General features: G+C 53.1%; 1 protein-coding gene across 3 annotated transcripts in view; it reads right to left on the bottom strand.

Annotated features, from left to right (window-relative positions):
- ZNF414 (zinc finger protein 414) overlaps nt 1-12,659 on the bottom strand; it is a 52,237-nt gene extending 39,578 nt beyond the window's left edge. For all 3 annotated transcript variants that reach the window (XR_016277833.1, XM_089496589.1, XM_089496590.1), the window contains exon 1: nt 12,509-12,659. Coding sequence is in view for 2 of the 3 variants with exons in the window: in XM_089496589.1 (XP_089352715.1) it covers nt 12,509-12,511 (3 nt within the window). In the remaining variant the exon portion in view is untranslated. The remainder of the gene's footprint in view (nt 1-12,508) is intronic.
- Nucleotides 12,660-19,632: the final 6,973 nt, after the last annotated feature.

Genomic DNA, 19,632 nt, shown 5'->3' with positions numbered 1-19,632 from the left:
CAAGCCCTCCCTTCAGCCTCTATCTTGAGGGAGAAAGAGGCAGGCTAGCTCCACCAGGCCTCCCTGGAAGAAGACAAGCCCTCCCTTCATCCACCATCTTGAGGGAGAAAGAGGCAGGCTAGCTCCACCAGGCCTCCCTGGAAGAAGACAAGCCCTCCCTTCAGCCTCCAGCCTGAGGGAGAGAGAGGCAGGCTAGCTCCAACTGCCTGCCTGAAGGAAGACAAGCCCTCCCTTCATCCTCCATCTTGAGGGAGAGAGAGGCAGGCTAGCTCCACCAGGCCTCCCTGGAAGAAGACAAGCCCTCCCTTCATCCTGCATCTTGAGGAAAAGAGAGGCAGGCTAGCTCCATCTGCCTACCTGGAAGAAGACAAGCCCTCCCTTCAGCCTCCATCTTGAGGGAGAGAGAGGCAGGCTAGCTCCACCAGGCCTCCCTGGAAGAAGACAAGCCCTCCCTTCAGCCTCCAAGTTGAGGGAGAGAGAGGCAGGCTAGCTCCACCAGGCCTGCCTGGAAGAAGGCGAGCACTCCCTTCGTCCTCCATCTTGAGGGAGAGAGAGGCAGGCTAGCTCCAACTGCCTCCCTGGAAGAAGACAAGCCCTCCCTTCAGCCTCCATCTTGAGGGAGAGAGAAGCAGCCTAGCTCCACCAGGCCTCCCTGGAAGAAGACAAGCCCTCCCTTCATCCACCATCTTGAGGGAGAGAGAGGCAGGTTAGCTCCAACTGCCTCCCTGGAAGAAGACAAACCCTCCCTTCATCCTCCATCCTGAGGGAGAGAGAAGCAGCCTAGCTCCACCAGGCCTTCCTGGAAGAAGACAAGCCCTCCCTTCAGCCTCCATCTTGAGGGAGAGAGAGGCAGGCTAGCTCCAACTGCCTGCCTGGAAGAAGACAAGCCCTCCCTTCAGCCTCCATCTTGAGGGATAGAGAGGTAGGCTAGCTCCAACTGCCTCCCTGGAAGAAGATAAGCCCTACCTTCAGCCTCCATCTTGAGGGAGAGAGAGGCAGGCTAGCTCCAACTGCCTCCCTGGAAGAAGAAAAGTCCTCCCTTCATCCACCATCTTGAGGGAGAGGCAGGCTGGCTCCATCTGCCTCCCTGGAAGAAGAAAAGCCCTCCCTTCATCCACCATCTTGATGGAGAGGCAGGCTAGCTCCATCTGCCTCCCAGGAAGAAGCCAAGCCCTCCCTTCAGCCTCCATCTTGAGGGAGAGAGAGGCAGGCTAGCTCCAACTGCCTCCCTGGAAGAAGACAAACCCTCCCTTCATCCTCCATCCTGAGGGAGAGAGAAGCAGCCTAGCTCCACCAGGCCTCCCTGGAAGAAGACAAGCCCTCCCTTCAGCCTCCATCTTGAGGGAGAGAGAGGCAGGCTAGCTCCAACTGCCTGCCTGGAAGAAGACAAGCCCTCCCTTCAGCCTCCATCTTGAGGGAGAGAGAGGCAGGCTAGCTCCATCTGCCTCCCTGGAAGAAGAAAAGCCCTCCCTTCATCCACCATCTTGATGGAGAGGCAGGCTAGCTCCATCTGCCTCCCTGGAAGAAGCCAAGCCCTCCCTTCAGCCTCCATCTTGAGGGAGAGAGAGGCAGGCTAGCTCCAACTGCCTCCCTGGAAGAAAACAAGCCCTCCCTTCAGCCTCTATCTTGTGGGAGAGAGAGGCAGCCTAGCTCCACCAGGCCTACCTGGAAGAAGACAAGCCTTCCCTTCAGCCTCCAAGTTGAGGGAGAGAGAGGCAGGCTAGCTCCAACTGACTCCCTGGAAGAAGACAAGCCCTCCCTTCAGCCTCCATCTTGAGGGAGAGGGAGGCAGCCTAGCTCCACCAGGCCACCCTGGAAGAAGACAAGCCCTCCCTTCAGCCTCCATGTTGAGGGAGAGAGAGGCAGGCTAGCTCCAACTGCCTCCCTGGAAGAAGACAAGCCCTCCCTTCATCCTGCATCTTGAGGGAGAGAGAGGCAGGCTAGCTCCAACTGCCTCCCTGAAAGAAGACAAGCCCTCCCTTCAGCCACCATCTTGATTGAGAGAGAGAGGAAGGCTAGCTCCAACTGACTCCCTGGAAGAAGACAAGCCCTCCCTTCAGCCTCCATCTTGAGGGAGCGAGGGGCCCGCTAGCTCCAACTGCCTGCCTGGAAGAAGACAAGCCCTCCCTTCAGCCTCCATCTTGAGGGAGAGAGAGGCAGGCTAGCTCCTACTGCCTCCCTGGAAGAAGACAAGCCCTCCCTTCAGCCTCTATCTTGTGGGAGAGAGAGGCAGCCTAGCTCCACCAGGCCTACCTGGAAGAAGACAAGCCCTCCCTTCAGCCTCCATGTTGAGGGAGAGAGAGGCAGGCTAGCTCAAACTGCCTCCCTGGAAGAAGACAAGCCCTCCCTTCATCCACCATCTTGAGGGAGAGAGACGCAGGTTGCTCCACCAGGCCTCCCTGGAAGAAGACAAGCCCTCCCTTCATCCACCATCTTGAGGGAGAGGAAGGCAGGCTAGCTCCATTAGGCATGCCTGGAAGAAGAAAAGCCCTCCCTTCATCCACCATCTTGAGGGAGACAGAGGCAGCCTAGCTCCACCAGGCCTCCCTGGAAGAAGACAAGCCCTCCCTTCAGCCTCCAGCCTGAGGGAGAGAGAGGCAGGCTAGCTCCAACCGCCTGCCTGAAGGAAGACAAGCCCTCCCTTCATCCTCCATCTTGAGGGAGAGAGAGGCAGGCTAGCTCCACCAGGCCTCCCTCGAAGAAGACAAGCCCTCCCTTCATCCTGCATCTTGAGGAAGAGAGAGACAGGCTAGCTCCACCAGGCCTCCCTCGAAGAAGACAAGCCCTCCAGTCATCCTCCATCTTGAGGGAGAGTGAGGCAGGCTAGCTCCACCAGGCCTCCCTGGAAGAAGACAAGCCCTCCCTTCATCCTCCAATCTGAGGAAGAGGGAGGCAGGCTAGCTCCAGCAGGCCTCCCTGGAAGAAGACAAGCCTTCCCTTCATCCACCATCTTGAGGGAGACAGAGGCAGCCTAGCTCCACCAGGCCTCCCTGGAAGAAGACAAGCCCTCCCTTCAGCCTCCATGTTGAGGGAGAGAGAGGCAGGCTAGCTCCAACTGCCTCCCTGGAAGAAGACAAGCCCTCCCTTCATCCTGCATCTTGAGGGAGAGAGAGGCAGGCTAGCTCCAACTGCCTCCCTGAAAGAAGACAAGCCCTCCCTTCAGCCACCATCTTGATTGAGAGAGAGAGGAAGGCTAGCTCCAACTTACTCCCTGAAAGAAGACAAGCCCTCCCTTCAGCCTCCATCTTGAGGGAGCGAGGGGCACGCTAGCTCCAACTGCCTGCCTGGAAGAAGACAAGCCCTCCCTTCAGCCTCCATCTTGAGGGAGAGAGAGGCAGGCTAGCTCCAACTGCCTCCCTGGAAGAAGACAAGCCCTCCCTTCAGCCTCTATCTTGTGGGAGAGAGAGGCAGCCTAGCTCCACCAGGCCTACCTGGAAGAAGACAAGCCCTCCCTTCAGCCTCCATGTTGAGGGAGAGAGAGGCAGGCTAGCTCCAACTGCCTCCCTGGAAGAAGACAAGCCCTCCCTTCATCCACCATCTTGAGGGAGAGGAAGGCAGGCTAGCTCCATTAGGCGTGCCTGGAAGAAGAAAAACCCTCCCTTCATCCACCATCTTGAGGGAGACAGAGGCAGCCTAGCTCCACCAGGCCTCCCTGGAAGAAGACAAGCCCTCCCTTCAGCCTGAGGGAGAGATAGGCAGGCTAGCTCCAACCGCCTGCCTGAAGGAAGACAAGCCCTCCCTTCATCCTCCATCTTGAGGGAGAGAGAGGCAGGCTAGCTCCACCAGGCCTCCCTCGAAGAAGACAAGCCCTCCCTTCATCCTGCATCTTGAGGAAGAGAGAGGCAGGCTAGCTCCACCAGGCCTAACTCGAAGAAGACAAGCCCTCCCGTCATCCTCCATCTTTAGGGAGAGTGAGGCAGGCTAGCTCCACCAGGCCTCCCTGGAAGAAGACAAGCCCTCCCTTCATCCTCCAATCTGAGGAAGAGGGAGGCAGGCTAGCTCCACCAGGCCTCCCTCGAAGAAGACAAGCCCTCTCTTCATCCTCCAATCTGAGGAAGAGGGAGGCAGGCTAGCTCCACCAGGCCTCCCTGGAAGAAGACAAGCCTTCCCTTCATCCACCATCTTGAGGGAGAGAGAGGCAGGCTAGCTCCACCAGGCCTCCCTGGAAGAAGACAAGCCCTCCCTTCATCCACCATATTCAGTGAGAGAGAGGCAGGCTAGCTCCACCAGGCCTCCCTGGAAGAAGAGAAGCCCTCCCTTCATCCACTATCTTGAGGGAGAGGGAGGCAGGCTAACTCCACCAGGCCTACCTGGAAGAAGACAAGCCCTCCCTTCAGCCTCAAGCCTGAGGGAGAGAGAGGCAGGCTAGCTCCAACTGCCTGCCTGAAGGAAGACAAGCCCTCCCTTCATCCTCCATCTAGGGAGTGAGAGGCAGGCTAGGTCCACCAGGCCTCCCTGGAAGAAGACAAGCCCTCACTTCATCCTGCATCTTGAGGGAGTGAGAGGCAGGCTAGCTCCACCAGGCCCGCCTGGAAGAAGGCGAGCACTCCCTTCGTCCTCCATCTTGAGGGAGAGAGAGGCAGGCTAGCTCCAACTGCCTCCCTGAAAGAAGACAAGCCCTCCCTTCAGCCTCCATCCTGATCGAGAGAGAGAGGCCGGCTAGCTCCGACTCCCTGGAAGAAGACAAGCCCTCCTTTCAGCCTCCATCTTGAGGGAGAGAGAGGCACGCTAGCTCCAACTGCCTGCCTGGAAGAACACAAGCCCTCCCTTCAGCCTCCATCTTGAGGGAGAGAGAGGCAGGCTAGCTCCACCTGCCTCCCTGGAAGAAGACAAGCCCTCCCTTCAGCCTCTATCTTGTGGGAGAGAGAGGCAGGCTAGCTCCACCAGGCCTACCTGGAACAAGACAAGCCCTCCCTTCAGCCTCCAAGTTGAGGGAGAGAGAGGCAGGCTAGCTCCAACTGCCTCCCTGGAAGAAGACAAGCCCTCCCTTCATCCACCATCTTGAGGGAGAGAGACGCAGGCTAGTTCCACCAGGCCTCCCTGGAAGAAGACAAGCCCTCCCTTCATCCACCATCTTGAGGGAGAGAGAGGCAGGCTAGCTCCATTAGGCGTGCCTGGAAGAAGAAAAGCCCTCCCTTCATCCACCATCTTGAGGGAGAGAGAGGTAGGCAACTCCACCAGGCCTCCCTGGAAGAAGACAAGCCCTCCCTTCACCCTCCAGCGTGAGGGAGAGAGAGGCAGGCTAGCTCCAACTGCCTGCCTGAAGGAAGCCAAGCCCTCCCTTCATCCTCCATCTTGAGGGAGAGAGAGGCAGGCTAGCTCCACCAGGCCTCCCTGGAAGAAGACAAGCCCTCTCTTCATCCTCCAATCTGAGGAAGAGGGAGGCAGGCTAGCTCCACCAGGCCTCCCTCAAAGAAGACAAGCCCTCCCTTCATTCTGCATCTTGAGGAAGAGAGAAGCAGGCTAGCTCCACCAGGCCTCCCTCGAAGAAGACAAGCCCTCTCTTCATCCTCCAATCTGAGGAAGAGGGAGGCAGGCTAGCTCCACCAGGCCTCCCTGGAAGAAGACAAGCCTTCCCTTCATCCACCATCTTGAGGGAGAGAGAGGCAGGCTAGCTCCACCAGGCCTCCCTGGAAGAAGACAAGCCCTCCCTTCATCCACCATATTCAGTGAGAGAGAGGCAGGCTAGCTCCACCAGGCCTCCCTGGAAGAACAGAAGCCCTCCCTTCATCCACCATCTTGAGGGAGAGAGATGCAGGCTAGCTCTACCAGGCCTCCGTGGAAGAAGACAAGCCCTCCCTTCAGCCTCAAGTCTGAGGGAGAGAGAGGCAGGCTAGCTCCAACTGTCTGCCTGAAGGAAGACAAGCCCTCCCTTCATCCTCCATCTTGAGGGAGTGAGAGGCAGGCTAGCTCCACCAGGCCTGCCTGGAAGAAGGCGAGCACTCCCTTCGTCCTCCATCTTGAGGGAGAGAGAGGCAGGCTAGCTCCAACTGCCTCCCTGGAAGAAGACAAGCCCTCCCTTCAGCCTCCATCTTGAGGGAGAGAGAGGCAGGCTAGCTCCAACTGCCTGCCTGGAAGAAGACAAGCCCTCCCTTCATCCTGCATCTTGAGGGAGTGAGAGGCAGGCTAGCTCCACCAGGCCTGCCTGGAAGAAGGCGAGCACTCCCTTCGTCCTCCATCTTGAGGGAGAGAGAGGCAGGCTAGCTCCAACTGCCTCCCTGGAAGAAGACAAGCCCTCCCTTCATCCTCCATCTTGAGGGAGAGAGAGGCAGGCTATTTCCAACTGCCTCCCTGGAAGAAGCCAAGCCCTCCCTTCAGCCTCCATCTTGGGGGAGAGGGAGGCAGGATAGCTCCAACTACCTCCCTGGAAGAAGACAAGCTCTCCCTTCATCTTGTGGGAGAGAGAGGCAGGCTAGCTCCAACTGCCTCCCTGGAAGAAGCCAAGCCCTCCCTTCAGCCTCCATCTTGAGGGAGAGGGAGGCAGGCTAGCTCCAGCTACTTCCCTGGAAGAAGACAAGCCCTCCCTTCAGCCTCCATCTTGAGGGAGAGAGAGGCACGCTAGCTCCAACTGCCTGCCTGGAAGAAGACAGGTCCTCCCTTCAGCCTCCATCTTGAGGGAGAGAGAGGCAGGCTAGCTCCAGCAGGCGTCCCTGGAAGAAGACAAGCCCTCCCTTCAGCCTCTATCTTGTGGGAGAGAGAGGCAGGCTAGCTCCACCAGGCCTCCCTGGAAGAAGACAAGCCCTCCCTTCAGCCTCCAAGTTGAGGGAGAGAGAGGCAGGCTAGCTCCAACTGCCTCCCTGGAAGAAGACAAGCCCTCCCTTCAGCCTCCATCTTGAGGGAGAGGGAGGCAGGCTAACTCCACCAGGCCTCCCTGGAAGAAGACAAGCCCTCCCTTCAGCCTCCATCTTGAGGGAGAGGGAGGCAGGCTAACTCCACCAGGCCTACCTGGAAGAAGACAAGCCCTCCCTTCAGCCTCCAAGTTGAGGGAGAGAGAGGCAGGCTAGCTCCACTAGGCCTCCCTGGAAGAAGACAAGCCCTCCCTTCAGCCTCCATCTTGAGGGAGAGGGAGGCAGGCTCACTCCACCAGGCCTACCTGGAAGAAGACAAGCCCTCCCTTCAGCCTCCAAGTTGAGGGAGAGAGAGGCAGGCTAGCTCCAACTGCCTGCCTGGAAGAAGACAAGTCCTCCCTTCAGCCTCCATCTTGAGGGAGAGAGAGGCAGGCTAGCTCCAACTGCCTCCCTGGAAGAAGACAAGCCCTCCCTTCATCCACCATCTTGAGGGAGAGAGACGCAGGCTAGTTCCACCAGGCCTCCCTGGAAGAAGACAAGCCCTCCCTTCATCCACCATCTTGAGGGAGAGAGAGGCAGGCTAGCTCCATTAGGCGTGCCTGGAAGAAGAAAAGCCCTCCCTTCATCCACCATCTTGAGGGAGAGAGAGGTAGGCAACTCCACCAGGCCTCCCTGGAAGAAGACAAGCCCTCCCTTCACCCTCCACCGTGAGGGAGAGAGAGGCAGGCTAGCTCCAACTGCCTGCCTGAAGGAAGACAAGCCCTCCCTTCATCCTCCATCTTGAGGGAGAGAGAGGCAGGCTAGCTCCACCAGGCCTCCCTGGAAGAAGACAAGCCCTCTCTTCATCCTCCAATCTGAGGAAGAGGGAGGCAGGCTAGCTCCACCAGGCCTCCCTCAAAGAAGACAAGCCCTCCCTTCATTCTGCATCTTGAGGAAGAGAGAGGCAGGCTAGCTCCACCAGGCCTCCCTCGAAGAAGACAAGCCCTCTCTTCATCCTCCAATCTGAGGAAGAGGGAGGCAGGCTAGCTCCACCAGGCCTCCCTGGAAGAAGACAAGCCTTCCCTTCATCCACCATCTTGAGGGAGAGAGAGGCAGGCTAGCTCCACCAGGCCTCCCTGGAAGAAGACAAGCCCTCCCTTCATCCACCATATTCAGTGAGAGAGAGGCAGGCTAGCTCCACCAGGCCTCCCTGGAAGAACAGAAGCCCTCCCTTCATCCACCATCTTGAGGGAGAGAGATGCAGGCTAGCTCTACCAGGCCTCCGTGGAAGAAGACAAGCCCTCCCTTCAGCCTCAAGTCTGAGGGAGAGAGAGGCAGGCTAGCTCCAACTGTCTGCCTGAAGGAAGACAAGCCCTCCCTTCATCCTCCATCTTGAGGGAGTGAGAGGCAGGCTAGCTCCACCAGGCCTGCCTGGAAGAAGGCGAGCACTCCCTTCGTCTTCCATCTTGAGGGAGAGAGAGGCAGGCTAGCTCCAACTGCCTCCCTGGAAGAAGACAAGCCCTCCCTTCAGCCTCCATCTTGAGGGAGAGAGAGGCAGGCTAGCTCCAACTGCCTGCCTGGAAGAAGACAAGCCCTCCCTTCATCCTGCATCTTGAGGGAGTGAGAGGCAGGCTAGCTCCACCAGGCCTGCCTGGAAGAAGGCGAGCACTCCCTTCGTCCTCCATCTTGAGGGAGAGAGAGGCAGGCTAGCTCCAACTGCCTCCCTGGAAGAAGACAAGCCCTCCCTTCATCCTCCATCTTGAGGGAGAGAGAGGCAGGCTATTTCCAACTGCCTCCCTGGAAGAAGCCAAGCCCTCCCTTCAGCCTCCATCTTGGGGGAGAGGGAGGCAGGATAGCTCCAACTACCTCCCTGGAAGAAGACAAGCTCTCCCTTCATCTTGTGGGAGAGAGAGGCAGGCTAGCTCCAACTGCCTCCCTGGAAGAAGCCAAGCCCTCCCTTCAGCCTCCATCTTGAGGGAGAGGGAGGCAGGCTAGCTCCAGCTACTTCCCTGGAAGAAGACAAGCCCTCCCTTCAGCCTCCATCTTGAGGGAGAGAGAGGCACGCTAGCTCCAACTGCCTGCCTGGAAGAAGACAAGTCCTCCCTTCAGCCTCCATCTTGAGGGAGAGAGAGGCAGGCTAGCTCCAGCAGGCGTCCCTGGAAGAAGACAAGCCCTCCCTTCAGCCTCTATCTTGTGGGAGAGAGAGGCAGGCTAGCTCCACCAGGCCTCCCTGGAAGAAGACAAGCCCTCCCTTCAGCCTCCAAGTTGAGGGAGAGAGAGGCAGGCTAGCTCCAACTGCCTCCCTGGAAGAAGACAAGCCCTCCCTTCAGCCTCCATCTTGAGGGAGAGGGAGGCAGGCTAACTCCACCAGGCCTCCCTGGAAGAAGACAAGCCCTCCCTTCAGCCTCCATCTTGAGGGAGAGGGAGGCAGGCTAACTCCACCAGGCCTACCTGGAAGAAGACAAGCCCTCCCTTCAGCCTCCAAGTTGAGGGAGAGAGAGGCAGGCTAGCTCCACTAGGCCTCCCTGGAAGAAGACAAGCCCTCCCTTCAGCCTCCATCTTGAGGGAGAGGGAGGCAGGCTCACTCCACCAGGCCTACCTGGAAGAAGACAAGCCCTCCCTTCAGCCTCCAAGTTGAGGGAGAGAGAGGCAGGCTAGCTCCAACTGCCTGCCTGGAAGAAGACAAGTCCTCCCTTCAGCCTCCATCTTGAGGGAGAGGGAGGCAGGCTAGCTCCAGCAGGCCTCCCTGGAAGAAGACAAGCCCTCACTCCAGTCCATCTGCCTTGGTCCATGCCTCAGAGGGACAGAAGAACTTCTGGACCTGATCTCCTCCCCCCTCACCATTCCCTTCTCCTTTTGTGTCTTGTCTTTTAGATTGTAAGCCTGAAGACAGGGAACCGTCTATTATCCCCTCTGTTGTAAACCGCTCTGATTCGCAGTGATTGGGCGGTATATAAATAAATCCTATTATTATTACAAGGATGCGAAACAGAAGCGGTGGGAAACGCACAAGTCAGCTAGTTTTGAAGCTATTAATTCCCAGAACGCTGCTTTCTCTTCCTGAATGGGAGACAAAAGGGCCTCAGAGAGAAAGGGATAAAGGCCCGGTGGGATGCTAAGCGGGCGATCCCTCCTATACATAAAGGAAAATACAACAACTCTCAAGAAATGAGAACAGTCCCTGGTCGCCATCTACTTCTCGTACACATGGGCTCCTGCGCTGCACATTGTCTGGCTGCTTGGCTTTGTGTTCTGCAGGAAGGGTCAGCCAAATCTGTCACTGTCAGAGGATGAGAGTCAGGAATGGAGAACTCCTCTGGAAGAAGAGTGTGGGGCTTCTTTGCTACACAACCTGCATACCCTGGGTATGCAGTCCCTCAAAGAATGGGGAATCTTATTATTTTAATAATAAAATTTATTTTTAAAAAAAAAAGAATGGGGAATCAATGGATCAATGGATTTTGCCCTTTCGTTCGCTCGCTTTACACAGGACTATGACTCTTGGAGAACAGGGTTCAGATTCCTGCTCGGTCATGTAAACCCACTGGTGGCTCTGGGCAAGTCACACTCTCTCAGCCTCAGAGGATGGCGAGGACAAACCCCCTCTGAAGAAACCTATCCATAAAACCCATTATTGGATTTGCCATATGTTGGAAATGACTTGAAAGCACACAACAACAACAATCCCCACATGTGAGCCAGCACTGGTCTATGACTCTGCAGACTAGGGTTTGAGTCCCTGCTTACCTATGGAAATCCACTGGGCAACTCCAGGCATGTCACACTCTCTCAGCCCCAGAAAACCCCATTATAGGGTTGCCGTAAGTTGGACATGACTTGATGTCATGGAACAGCAATGTGGTTTGAATGCTGAACTATAGTTCTGGGAGGCCAGGGTTCAAATCCAGGCTCAGCCATGGAAAGCCACTGGGTGCCCTTGGGCAGGTCACACTCTCTCAGCCTCAGAGGGAGACAAAGGCAAACCCCCTCCAAACAAATCTTGCAAGAAAATTCAAGGATAGGTTTGCCTGATTGTCACCATATGTCAAGAAAGACTTGAAGGCATACCACAACAATCCTCTGGCGCAACAACAGACCTCGCACACATGTGCAGTGACACCACTGGATGATACAAGATGCTGTGAAGATGTACCCTCACATGCACACAAACACAACTCAGTGCTTGCAAATTATTCTTCTGGACTATTATTCTGGTAGAGAAGCTCCCAGTGCCTCGCAGCCACCCCTGTGGCAAAGGTCCAAAACACACTGCAGAAATAACCCAGTTTGAGATCGCTTTAACTGCCTTGGGAACTGTAGTTCTGTGAGACATTGAACCTTCTCTGTCAGAGAGCTCTGGTGCCCCAAGAAACTAGCAGTTCCCAGGATTCCCTAGTACTGAGCCAGGGCAGTTAAAGAGGTCTCAAGGTGGATTATTTCTGCAGTATGTTTTGGACCAAAGATGCTTGTGACAATTAGTAATGACTGTGCAGAGATTTGTGTAACCCCAGAGTCCATTTTAATCTTGGGGGTTACACTGCTGTCTCGGAGGATGGCAGACTCTCCTTCTTTGCAGACTTTCAAACGGGCTGGATGGCCATCGGTCACAGGGAGGGCTTGGATGGTAAATTCATCTGCATGGCAGAAGCAGGTTGGACTGGATGGTCCCTGGGGGTCCCTCCCAACTCTACCATTCCATGTATTCCTCCATGTTCCTTCAACCTTTTAGAGACCGAGTGCCCAAAATGTAACCCCAAACCCACTTATTCACCACAAAGTGCTGTGTCTCTCTGGCTTTCTAGTAACGAACTCTGTGCTGGAGTGATGGCGCGCATGCCCACGGAGCAGGCTCTTAGTGCCCCCTCTGACACGCGTGCCATAGGTTCGTCACCCAGTGCCTTAGGGGATCCCTTCCAACTCTAGGATTCTACGTATTCCTGCATGGCAGAATGGGGTTGGACTGGATGGCCCTTGGGGTCCCTTCCAACTCTAGGATTCTGATTCTATCTCAAAGCAGGTTGAATGTATTCAGTGTGCCAGGAATGTCTAAGGCCCTCTTCTTTCTGCTTGGCCAAAAAAAGAGGAACAAACATTGCAACAATCTCATATTCTCCCTGCAAGGCCAAATTAAAGTGAATTAAAGCAGAAACCCTCTTGCAGAGGAGAAGAAACCTCCCAACAGCTTTGCAAGGGAGGAGGGCTGCATCCACACTGGAGAAATAACCCGGTTTTGCCCCACTTTAACTTGTTGTCTGGCTCAAGGCTATGGAATTCTGGGAGTTGGAGTTTGCTCTGGGCCCCACAACATACTCCAACTCCCAGAATTCCATAGCCTTGAGCCAGAAAATGAGTCAAAGCGGGGCCAAACCGGGTTATTTCTCCTGTGTGGATGCAGCCAAGGTTTCTTTCCCCCAGATCAGATCAATGGATCCCATTGCAACCTAGGGCCTAAACCCAGCCAGATAGACCTGCATTTGCTAAACCCCCATTGCATCAAACCAGGGAGACTAAAACAAGGTTCTCCTCCAGAGAAGGAGCATTTCCTTGGATTCCTCCCCCAGCCCCACAATCCGACTCTGGGGAGTTTAGATTCCGACCCGTGAACGTGTGAATGGGTGTCCCCTTTGCGTGCATTTGGGTTAACTAGCATTCAAAGCGGCTGGGATGGAGGGGGGAGGAAGGAAGAGGGCCTAAGACCCAGGGATGGAGGCTGCAAAGGGAGGGCAAAGCCCTTGGCTTACCATGGCTGGAGCTGTAGGTTGCCAGGGATCTTATCCCGGGATCGATGCGCTTCCCAGCTGGGATCTGGAGCTGCTGTTGTTGCAACAGCATCAAAGGCAGCGAAGGCGGCTGCTGCTACTTTGTAGCCATTTCAAGGCCGCCGCAGCTGAGAGACCGGAAGCGGGAGGAAAGGCGCCCTCTTGTGGCCCAGGAGGGAACTGCAAGGCTAGCCTTGGAGTGTGCTCCTCCTCCGTGGCAGGGATCTCAATGCAAGTGACACCGCTTTCAAGGTTCCAGCTTACATGGAGATCCTGGGACCTGTAGTTGTGTCTATGAGGCACCAGCTGGGGTTTGCAAAACTATAAATCCCAGGATTATCCCTAGGAAGTCCTGCAACATTTCGGGTGCATCTAAATAGCAGGAAATAAGGCTGTTTTAGAGGCCACTGCTCCAGTTTACATGGAGATCCTGGGACCTGTAGTTTCTGTGAGGCATCAGCTGCAGAGAAATCTTGGGGTTTGCGAAACTCCAAATCCCAGGATTATCCCTAGGAAGTCCTGCAGCACTTAGAGTGCATCTAGATCGAGAAATCCTGGGCTTTGCAAAACTATTGGATGATCCCTTGGGGTCCTACAGCACTTAGGGCCGGGCGACCAGACGTCCTCCCTTCCCAGGACATGGCCTATATCTCCCACCTTCACCCTTAGCCTGACTTCTACAATCCATGGGATGCTTTCTTATCCTAGGACCATTCTGTAGTTATGGGACCATAACTAGGATAGATAGGCAGCAGGGGATCTGGTGCCTGGAGGTTATTTGGACCAACGTAGAATATTCTGCCAGGAGAAAAAACAGGGATGTCTCAGCATTCCTGGTCTGAAGAAAGAAGAGGTAGCGGCCTATCCTCCAACAGCTGCATGCGGTCTAGTTTCCGCATGAGACGCTCCCAACCTGGAGCCTTCCTCCTTCCAGTCCCTCAGGGAGGGAATTTGATGCGTACTGCAGTGGTCTGAGTGTCAGATTAGGGCACTGGGAGACCAGCTTTCGAATTCCGGCTCGGCCATGGAAACCCACTGGGTGGCCTTGGTCTAGTCTCACTCTCTCAGCCTTGAAGGAGGCAAAAGCAAACCTTCTCTGAGCCAATCTTGCCAAGAAAAAACCCCACGAGAGGTTCGCCCGAAGTCAGAAATGATTTGAAGGTCCGCAACAAGAAAAGCCACAGCTTTTCCTGCCTCCATTTTGGCTTCTTTTATATAATGCAGAACAAAGAAGTCAAAGAGCCTCCTAAGAGAAAGAGGGCAGACAGCTTGGCTAAACTGGGTGGCCATGGCCATGGCCATGCCCCCTTTCTTTTGCCCCTCTGAGCCTGGAAGCCCTCCTGTGGGGTGAGAGCGGGCGGGCAAGAGGACAGCAGGGGCCACACAGGCACCAAGTCCTTGGTTCCATTCTTCTGGATTCTGAGCCTCCATCTTTTGGACCAATGGCTTCTGAAGTGGGGGACCTCTAGTCTGGGGGCTGAAGCCAGACCATCCCATAATTCTCCCTTATGGCTGCCCTCTTCCCAGGACCACCATCTTTGGTTCAGGGTTGCTTTGGAGCAGGGGCTGGCAACCCCCAGCCCACGGGCCGGATGCGGCGCGCGGAGGCGGCAGGACCAGCCCCAGCCCGGTCCTGCAGCTGCCGCCTCCTCCACCTCCTCCTCCTCCTGGGCCACTTGACCGTGCTGCCCTCCTCCTCCTCCACTGCACGGAGGAAGAAGAGGAGGGCCGTGCAGCCTGGGGCAGAGGAGGCAAAGGGGGAAGCCCCTTGCTGCCTGCGCGGGCCTGCGCCGCCCTCCCTGCCTCCCCGCGTGGGCCTGCGCCGCCCACCTCCTTCTCCTCTGCTTCCTCCGCCCTGCCCCCAGGCTGCACGGCGCATGGAGGAGGGGGGAGGAGAAGGAGGAGGGGGAGGAGGAGAAGAAAGAAGAGGAGGAGGAGGAGGGGGAGCAGAAGGAGGAGGAGGAAGAGGAGGAAGGAAGAGGTGGTGAGTGGCCAGAGGCCTCAAGGTTTTTTAAATTTTTATTTTGGGTGCTTTTAATGTTAACAAGTCTCCCTTGTTTTGACAATGATAGTGTGATGATGATGATGATGATGATGATATGAGTCAGCTTCAGAGGCATGGACGCACTTTTCCAGAAGCCAAGAGAGTGTGACTTTCCAAAGTGCCTTTTCTGTGTCTTTTTGGTTCTTTAATGGTGATATTGATATCAGAAAGCCTCTGAGGCAAGGCCAATGTAAATTGCTCTGATTTTTACAAACTCATGCGCAGTGAAGAAAAACCACAGTCCCTTGACCAAGTACACACTTCTGAGAAGTACAGTTGAACCCGAGGGCAAATCACTTATGAGACCACCTTGACATGATCAATATGCATAGCCATGTGAACCCATGTTCAGTGTGAAACCCAAAGAGTTTGGTTATGCAATAAGCCTCTGAAATATGCAAGAGGCCATCTTAAGTAAAGCCATGTTCAATGCCCAAATCTGCTGTTTGGAATGGGGGAGGGGGGTTGGCCAGAAAGGGAAGTACATTTCTGCCATCTGTCTAGGAATAATACCCAAATGTCCTCCATTTTGATCATGCCTAAGAAACATGCATTTATATTAACATTTTAAAAAAATCATCAAATTTTTTCCACATGTCGCCCATTTTTAAAAAAATGTGTCCCACATTTGAAAATGTTGTCCTATATTATTTAATTATTTAATTATTTATTTTTGGCTCCCCCCCCCCCGTTGTCTGGGGGACACCAACCCGGCCCCCGGCTCAAAAAGGTTGCCTACCCCTGCTTTGGAGGCCCAAGACCACTAAAATGGGTGGCCCAACCATCTCGGGGCTAGTGGTGTTATGAGCCATTTTGCCATGGTCTCCAATGTTCAATTTCCCCGACCATGAAACGTACTGAGCAGCCTTGGGAAAGTCACAGACTCTCAGCCTCAGGGGAAGGCCAAAGCAAACCTCCTCTGAACAAATCTTGCCAAGAAAACCTCACAACAGATTTACCTTCGGGTCGCCGCTAAGTCACAAACAACTCAAAGGTGCAACAAGAGCCCCTATCAGCCATTTGGGAGTGGAGTGAGAGGTGCAAAGGATTTTGCCCTCCAGAGGTCAGCAACCACCAGGAGTTGCTCTCCTAAACTCTGGGGCTTAAAATCATAGAATCATAGAGTTGGAAGAGACAGCAAGGGCCATCCAGTCCAACCCCATTCTGCCATGCAGGAAATCCAAATCAAAGCACCCCTGACAGATGGCCATCCAGCCTCTGCTTAAAGACCTCCAAGGAAGGAGATTCCACTACACTCCGAGGGAGTTTGTTCCACTGTCAAACAGCCCTTACTCTCAGGAGGTTTCTCCTAATGTTGAGGTGGAATCTCTTCTCTTGGAGATTGCATCCATTGTTCCGGATCCTGTTCTCTGGAGCAGCAGAAAACAAGCTTGCTCCCTCCTCAATATGGCATCCCTTCAAATATTTAAATAGGGCTATCATATCACCTCTTAACCTTCTTTTCTCCAGGCTAAACATCTCCAGCTCCCTGAAACCTTCTTTTCTCCAGGCTAAACATCTCCAGCTCCCTGAGTCGTTCCTCATAGAGCAAGGTTTCCAGACCTTTCACCATTTTAGTCACCCTCCTCTGGACATGCTCCAGTTTCTCAATGTCCTTTTTGAATTGTGGTGCCCAGAACTGGACACAGTATTCCAGGTGGGGCTTGACCAGAGCAGAATACAGTGGCACCATTACTTCTCTTGATCTAGATACTATACTTTTATTGATGCAGCCTAAAACTGCATTGGCCTTTTTAGCTGCCGCATTGCACTGTTCACTCATGTTCAACTTGTGGTCTACTTGGACTCCCAGATCCCTTTTACATGTAGTTTCATTCAGCCAGATGTCCCCCATCCTATATCTATGCATTTCATTTTTCCGCCCTAAGTGCAGTACCTTACATTTCTCTGTATTGAAGTTCATTTTGTTAGCTTTGGCCCAGCTTTCTAGTCTACTCAGATCATTTTGAATGTTGATCCTGTCCTCTGGAGTATTAGCTATTCCTCCCAATTTGGTGTCATCTGCACATTTGATAAGTATGCCCCAAATTCTGTCCTCCAAGTCATTGATAAAGATATTGAATAACACTGGGCCCAGGACAGAGCCCCACTGGACACCCCACTAGTCACTTCTCTCCAGCAGGAAAAGGAGCCATGGCTGACCATCCTTTGGGTTCGGCTGGTCAACCAATTACAGATCCATTTAACAGTTCCTTTATCTAGCCCACATTTTACAAGCTTGTTTGCAAGAATGTCATGGGAAACCTTGTCAAAGGCCTTACTGAAATCAAGATATACTATATCCACAGCATTCCCTTCATCTACCAAGCTGGTAATTTTATCAAAGAAAGAGATTAGATTTGTCTGGCATGACTTCTTTCTCTGAAACCCATGTTGACTTTTTGTGATTATGGCATTGCCTTCTAGATGTTCACAGACTCTCTGTTTAATGATCTGCTCCAGAATCTTTCCTAGAACTGATGTCAGACTAACTGGACGATAATTGTTGGGATCCTCTTTTTTCCCCTTTTTGAAGATGGGGACAACGTTTGCCCTCCTCCAGTCTGCTGGGATCTCTCCTGTTCTCCAGGAGTTTTCAAATATGATTGCCAATGGCTCCGATATTACTTTTGCCAGTTCTTTTAATACCCTTGGATGGAGTTCATCTGGTCCTGGAGACTTAAATTCATTTAGATTAACAAGGTGTTCCTCTACTATCTCTTTACTTATTCTGTGCTGAAATTCCCCTATTCTGTCCTCTGCTCCATTATCCTCAGGTTGAGCACCCTTTACCTTTTCTGAGAAGACTGAGGCAAAGAAGGTGTTGAGTAATTCTGCCTTTTCTCTATCTCCTGTTAGCATTTTGCCATCTTCTCCACGCAGTGGCCCTACCGTTTCCTTCTTCTTCCTCTTGCTGCGGACATATCCAAAAAAGCCCTTTTTATTGTTCTTAACCTCTCTAGCAAGCCTGAGTTCATTCTGCGCTTTAGCTTTTCTGACTTTACCCCTACACATGCCTGCTATTTCTTTGAATTCCTTTTTGTGATTTCCCCCTTTTTCTATTTCTTATACATGTTCTGTTTCAAACTTAACTCGGTTCAAAGTTCCTTAGTCATCCATCCTGGTTTCTTGAGACACCTCCCGTTTTTCTTTCTCACTGGAACTGTTTGAAATTGTGCCTTCAGTATCTCCCTTTTGAGAAACTCCCATCTGTCCTGAACTCCTTTATCTTTTAGTATTTCTGACCATGGAATCGCCCTCAATACTTCTCTAAGTTTACTGAAATCCGCTCTCCTAAAGTCTAGGATGCGTGTTTGACTCTGCCTGGCTTCTCCTTTCCATTGTATAACAAACTCCAGGAGAACATGGTCGCTTCCACCTAAGGATCCCACCACTTGCACCCCATTAACCAAGTCATCCTTGTTGGTTAGGATCAGATCTAAAATAGCTGACCCCCTTGTTGCCTCTTCCACCTTTTGGACCATGAAATTGTCTACCAGGCAAGTGAGGAATTTGCTAGGCCTTGAGGATTTTGCTGAGTTTGACTTCCAGCAAATATCAGGATAGTTGAAGTCGCCCATCACTACTACATCTCTCTTTTCTGACTGTGTGGTCATCTGTTCTAGAACGATATCATCCAATTCATCAGTCTGACTTGGGGGTCTGTAGTAGACTTCCACCGTAACACCCCTGTTGTTTCCCTCCCCTTTGATTCTTATCCAGATGCTCTCCACCTGGCTTCCAGGATTGATGTCCAGGATCTCTTCACTGGTGTAAATATCTCTGACATATAGTGCTATTCCTCCTCCTTTCCTGTTTGGCCTATTTCTCTTAATAAGGTTATACCCCTCTATTTCCACATTCCAATCATGAGACTCATCCCACCAGGTTTCAGTGATGCCTATTATATCATATTTGCTTTGTTGTACTGGAGTTCAAGTTCATCTTGCTCATTTCCCATGCTCTGTGCTTTAGTGTAGAGACATCTCAGCCTTGGTCCAGATTCCCAAATTCCCCCTCCTCCTGCCTCCAATTCCCAAAGGCTGACATGTTTCTCCTAAAGGGCAACCTTGCTGGAAGGAGGCTTAAGAGAAAGCCTATGGCTATTTTGGATGGAAGGTGGACAGAGGTGACCTTTGGTAGGGGAAGACACACTCTCAGCAAAAGCTGGGCTCTCCCAGGCTAGTAGTTTTTCAAGAGTTTGGGGACCATCTCCAGGAAATCCTGCAGCTCTGGCTTCCAGGACAAGGACAGGGTGAGCATAAGGGTGCTATGGATTCATTGGAGTCCACCCTTGTGTAATGTTGTGTGCTTATTTCTGGAAGTTACCACTGTGACTTAGGAACAAAGTGCCTTTCCATTCACTGGACACCCGCAATAAGCACACTGAAGGAAACCATCTTTCCACGAGACCCTAAAAGACCCTGAAAGGAAACGGTCCAAAGCCCCCTGCCCTCACAACTAAAAAATTAAATAGGCCAGTCTACAACCTCAGCAGCATAGCTCTATGTAAGTATATGCAGAGATCTCAACAGGACGCACTTCCATATGAAATGTGTGCAACATCATACAATGTTGATTGGACTTGATGTTTTTCTTTTCTGACTTTCTGCAAGAGCTGAGATCTATTTTATTTTGTTTCAGTTATATGCAATTTTAGGCTGCATCAATAGAAGTCTAGTGTCTGGATCAAGGGAAGAAATAGTGCCACTCTATCTGCTCTGGTCAGGCCCCACCTGGAATATTGCGTCCAGTTCTGGGCCACAATTAAAAAAGGACATGTGTCCAAGGGCCTGAAAACCCTGAAGCCCTATGAGGAGCTGGGGATGTTTAGCCTTGAGAAGACAAGGTTAAGAGGTGATAGGATAACCCTGTTTAGATACTTAAAAGGATGTCACACTGAGGAGGGAGCAAGCTTGTTTTCTGCAGCTCCAGAGACTAGGATCCGGAACAATGGATGCAAGCTCCAAGGAAAAGAGATTCCAGCTCAACATTAGGAGGAACTTCCTGGCAGTAAGGGCTGTTCGACAGAGGAACACACTCCTTCCTTGGAGATTGTAGT

This window comes from Sceloporus occidentalis, unplaced genomic scaffold (genome assembly GCF_023333645.1).
Source record: "Sceloporus occidentalis isolate IW3139 unplaced genomic scaffold, rSceOcc1.0.p SCAF_91, whole genome shotgun sequence".
Classification (NCBI taxonomy): domain Eukaryota; kingdom Metazoa; phylum Chordata; class Lepidosauria; order Squamata; family Phrynosomatidae; genus Sceloporus; species Sceloporus occidentalis.
The sequence above is the reverse complement of the archived record's forward strand: the minus strand, read 5'-3'. Positions and strand labels throughout refer to the sequence as shown.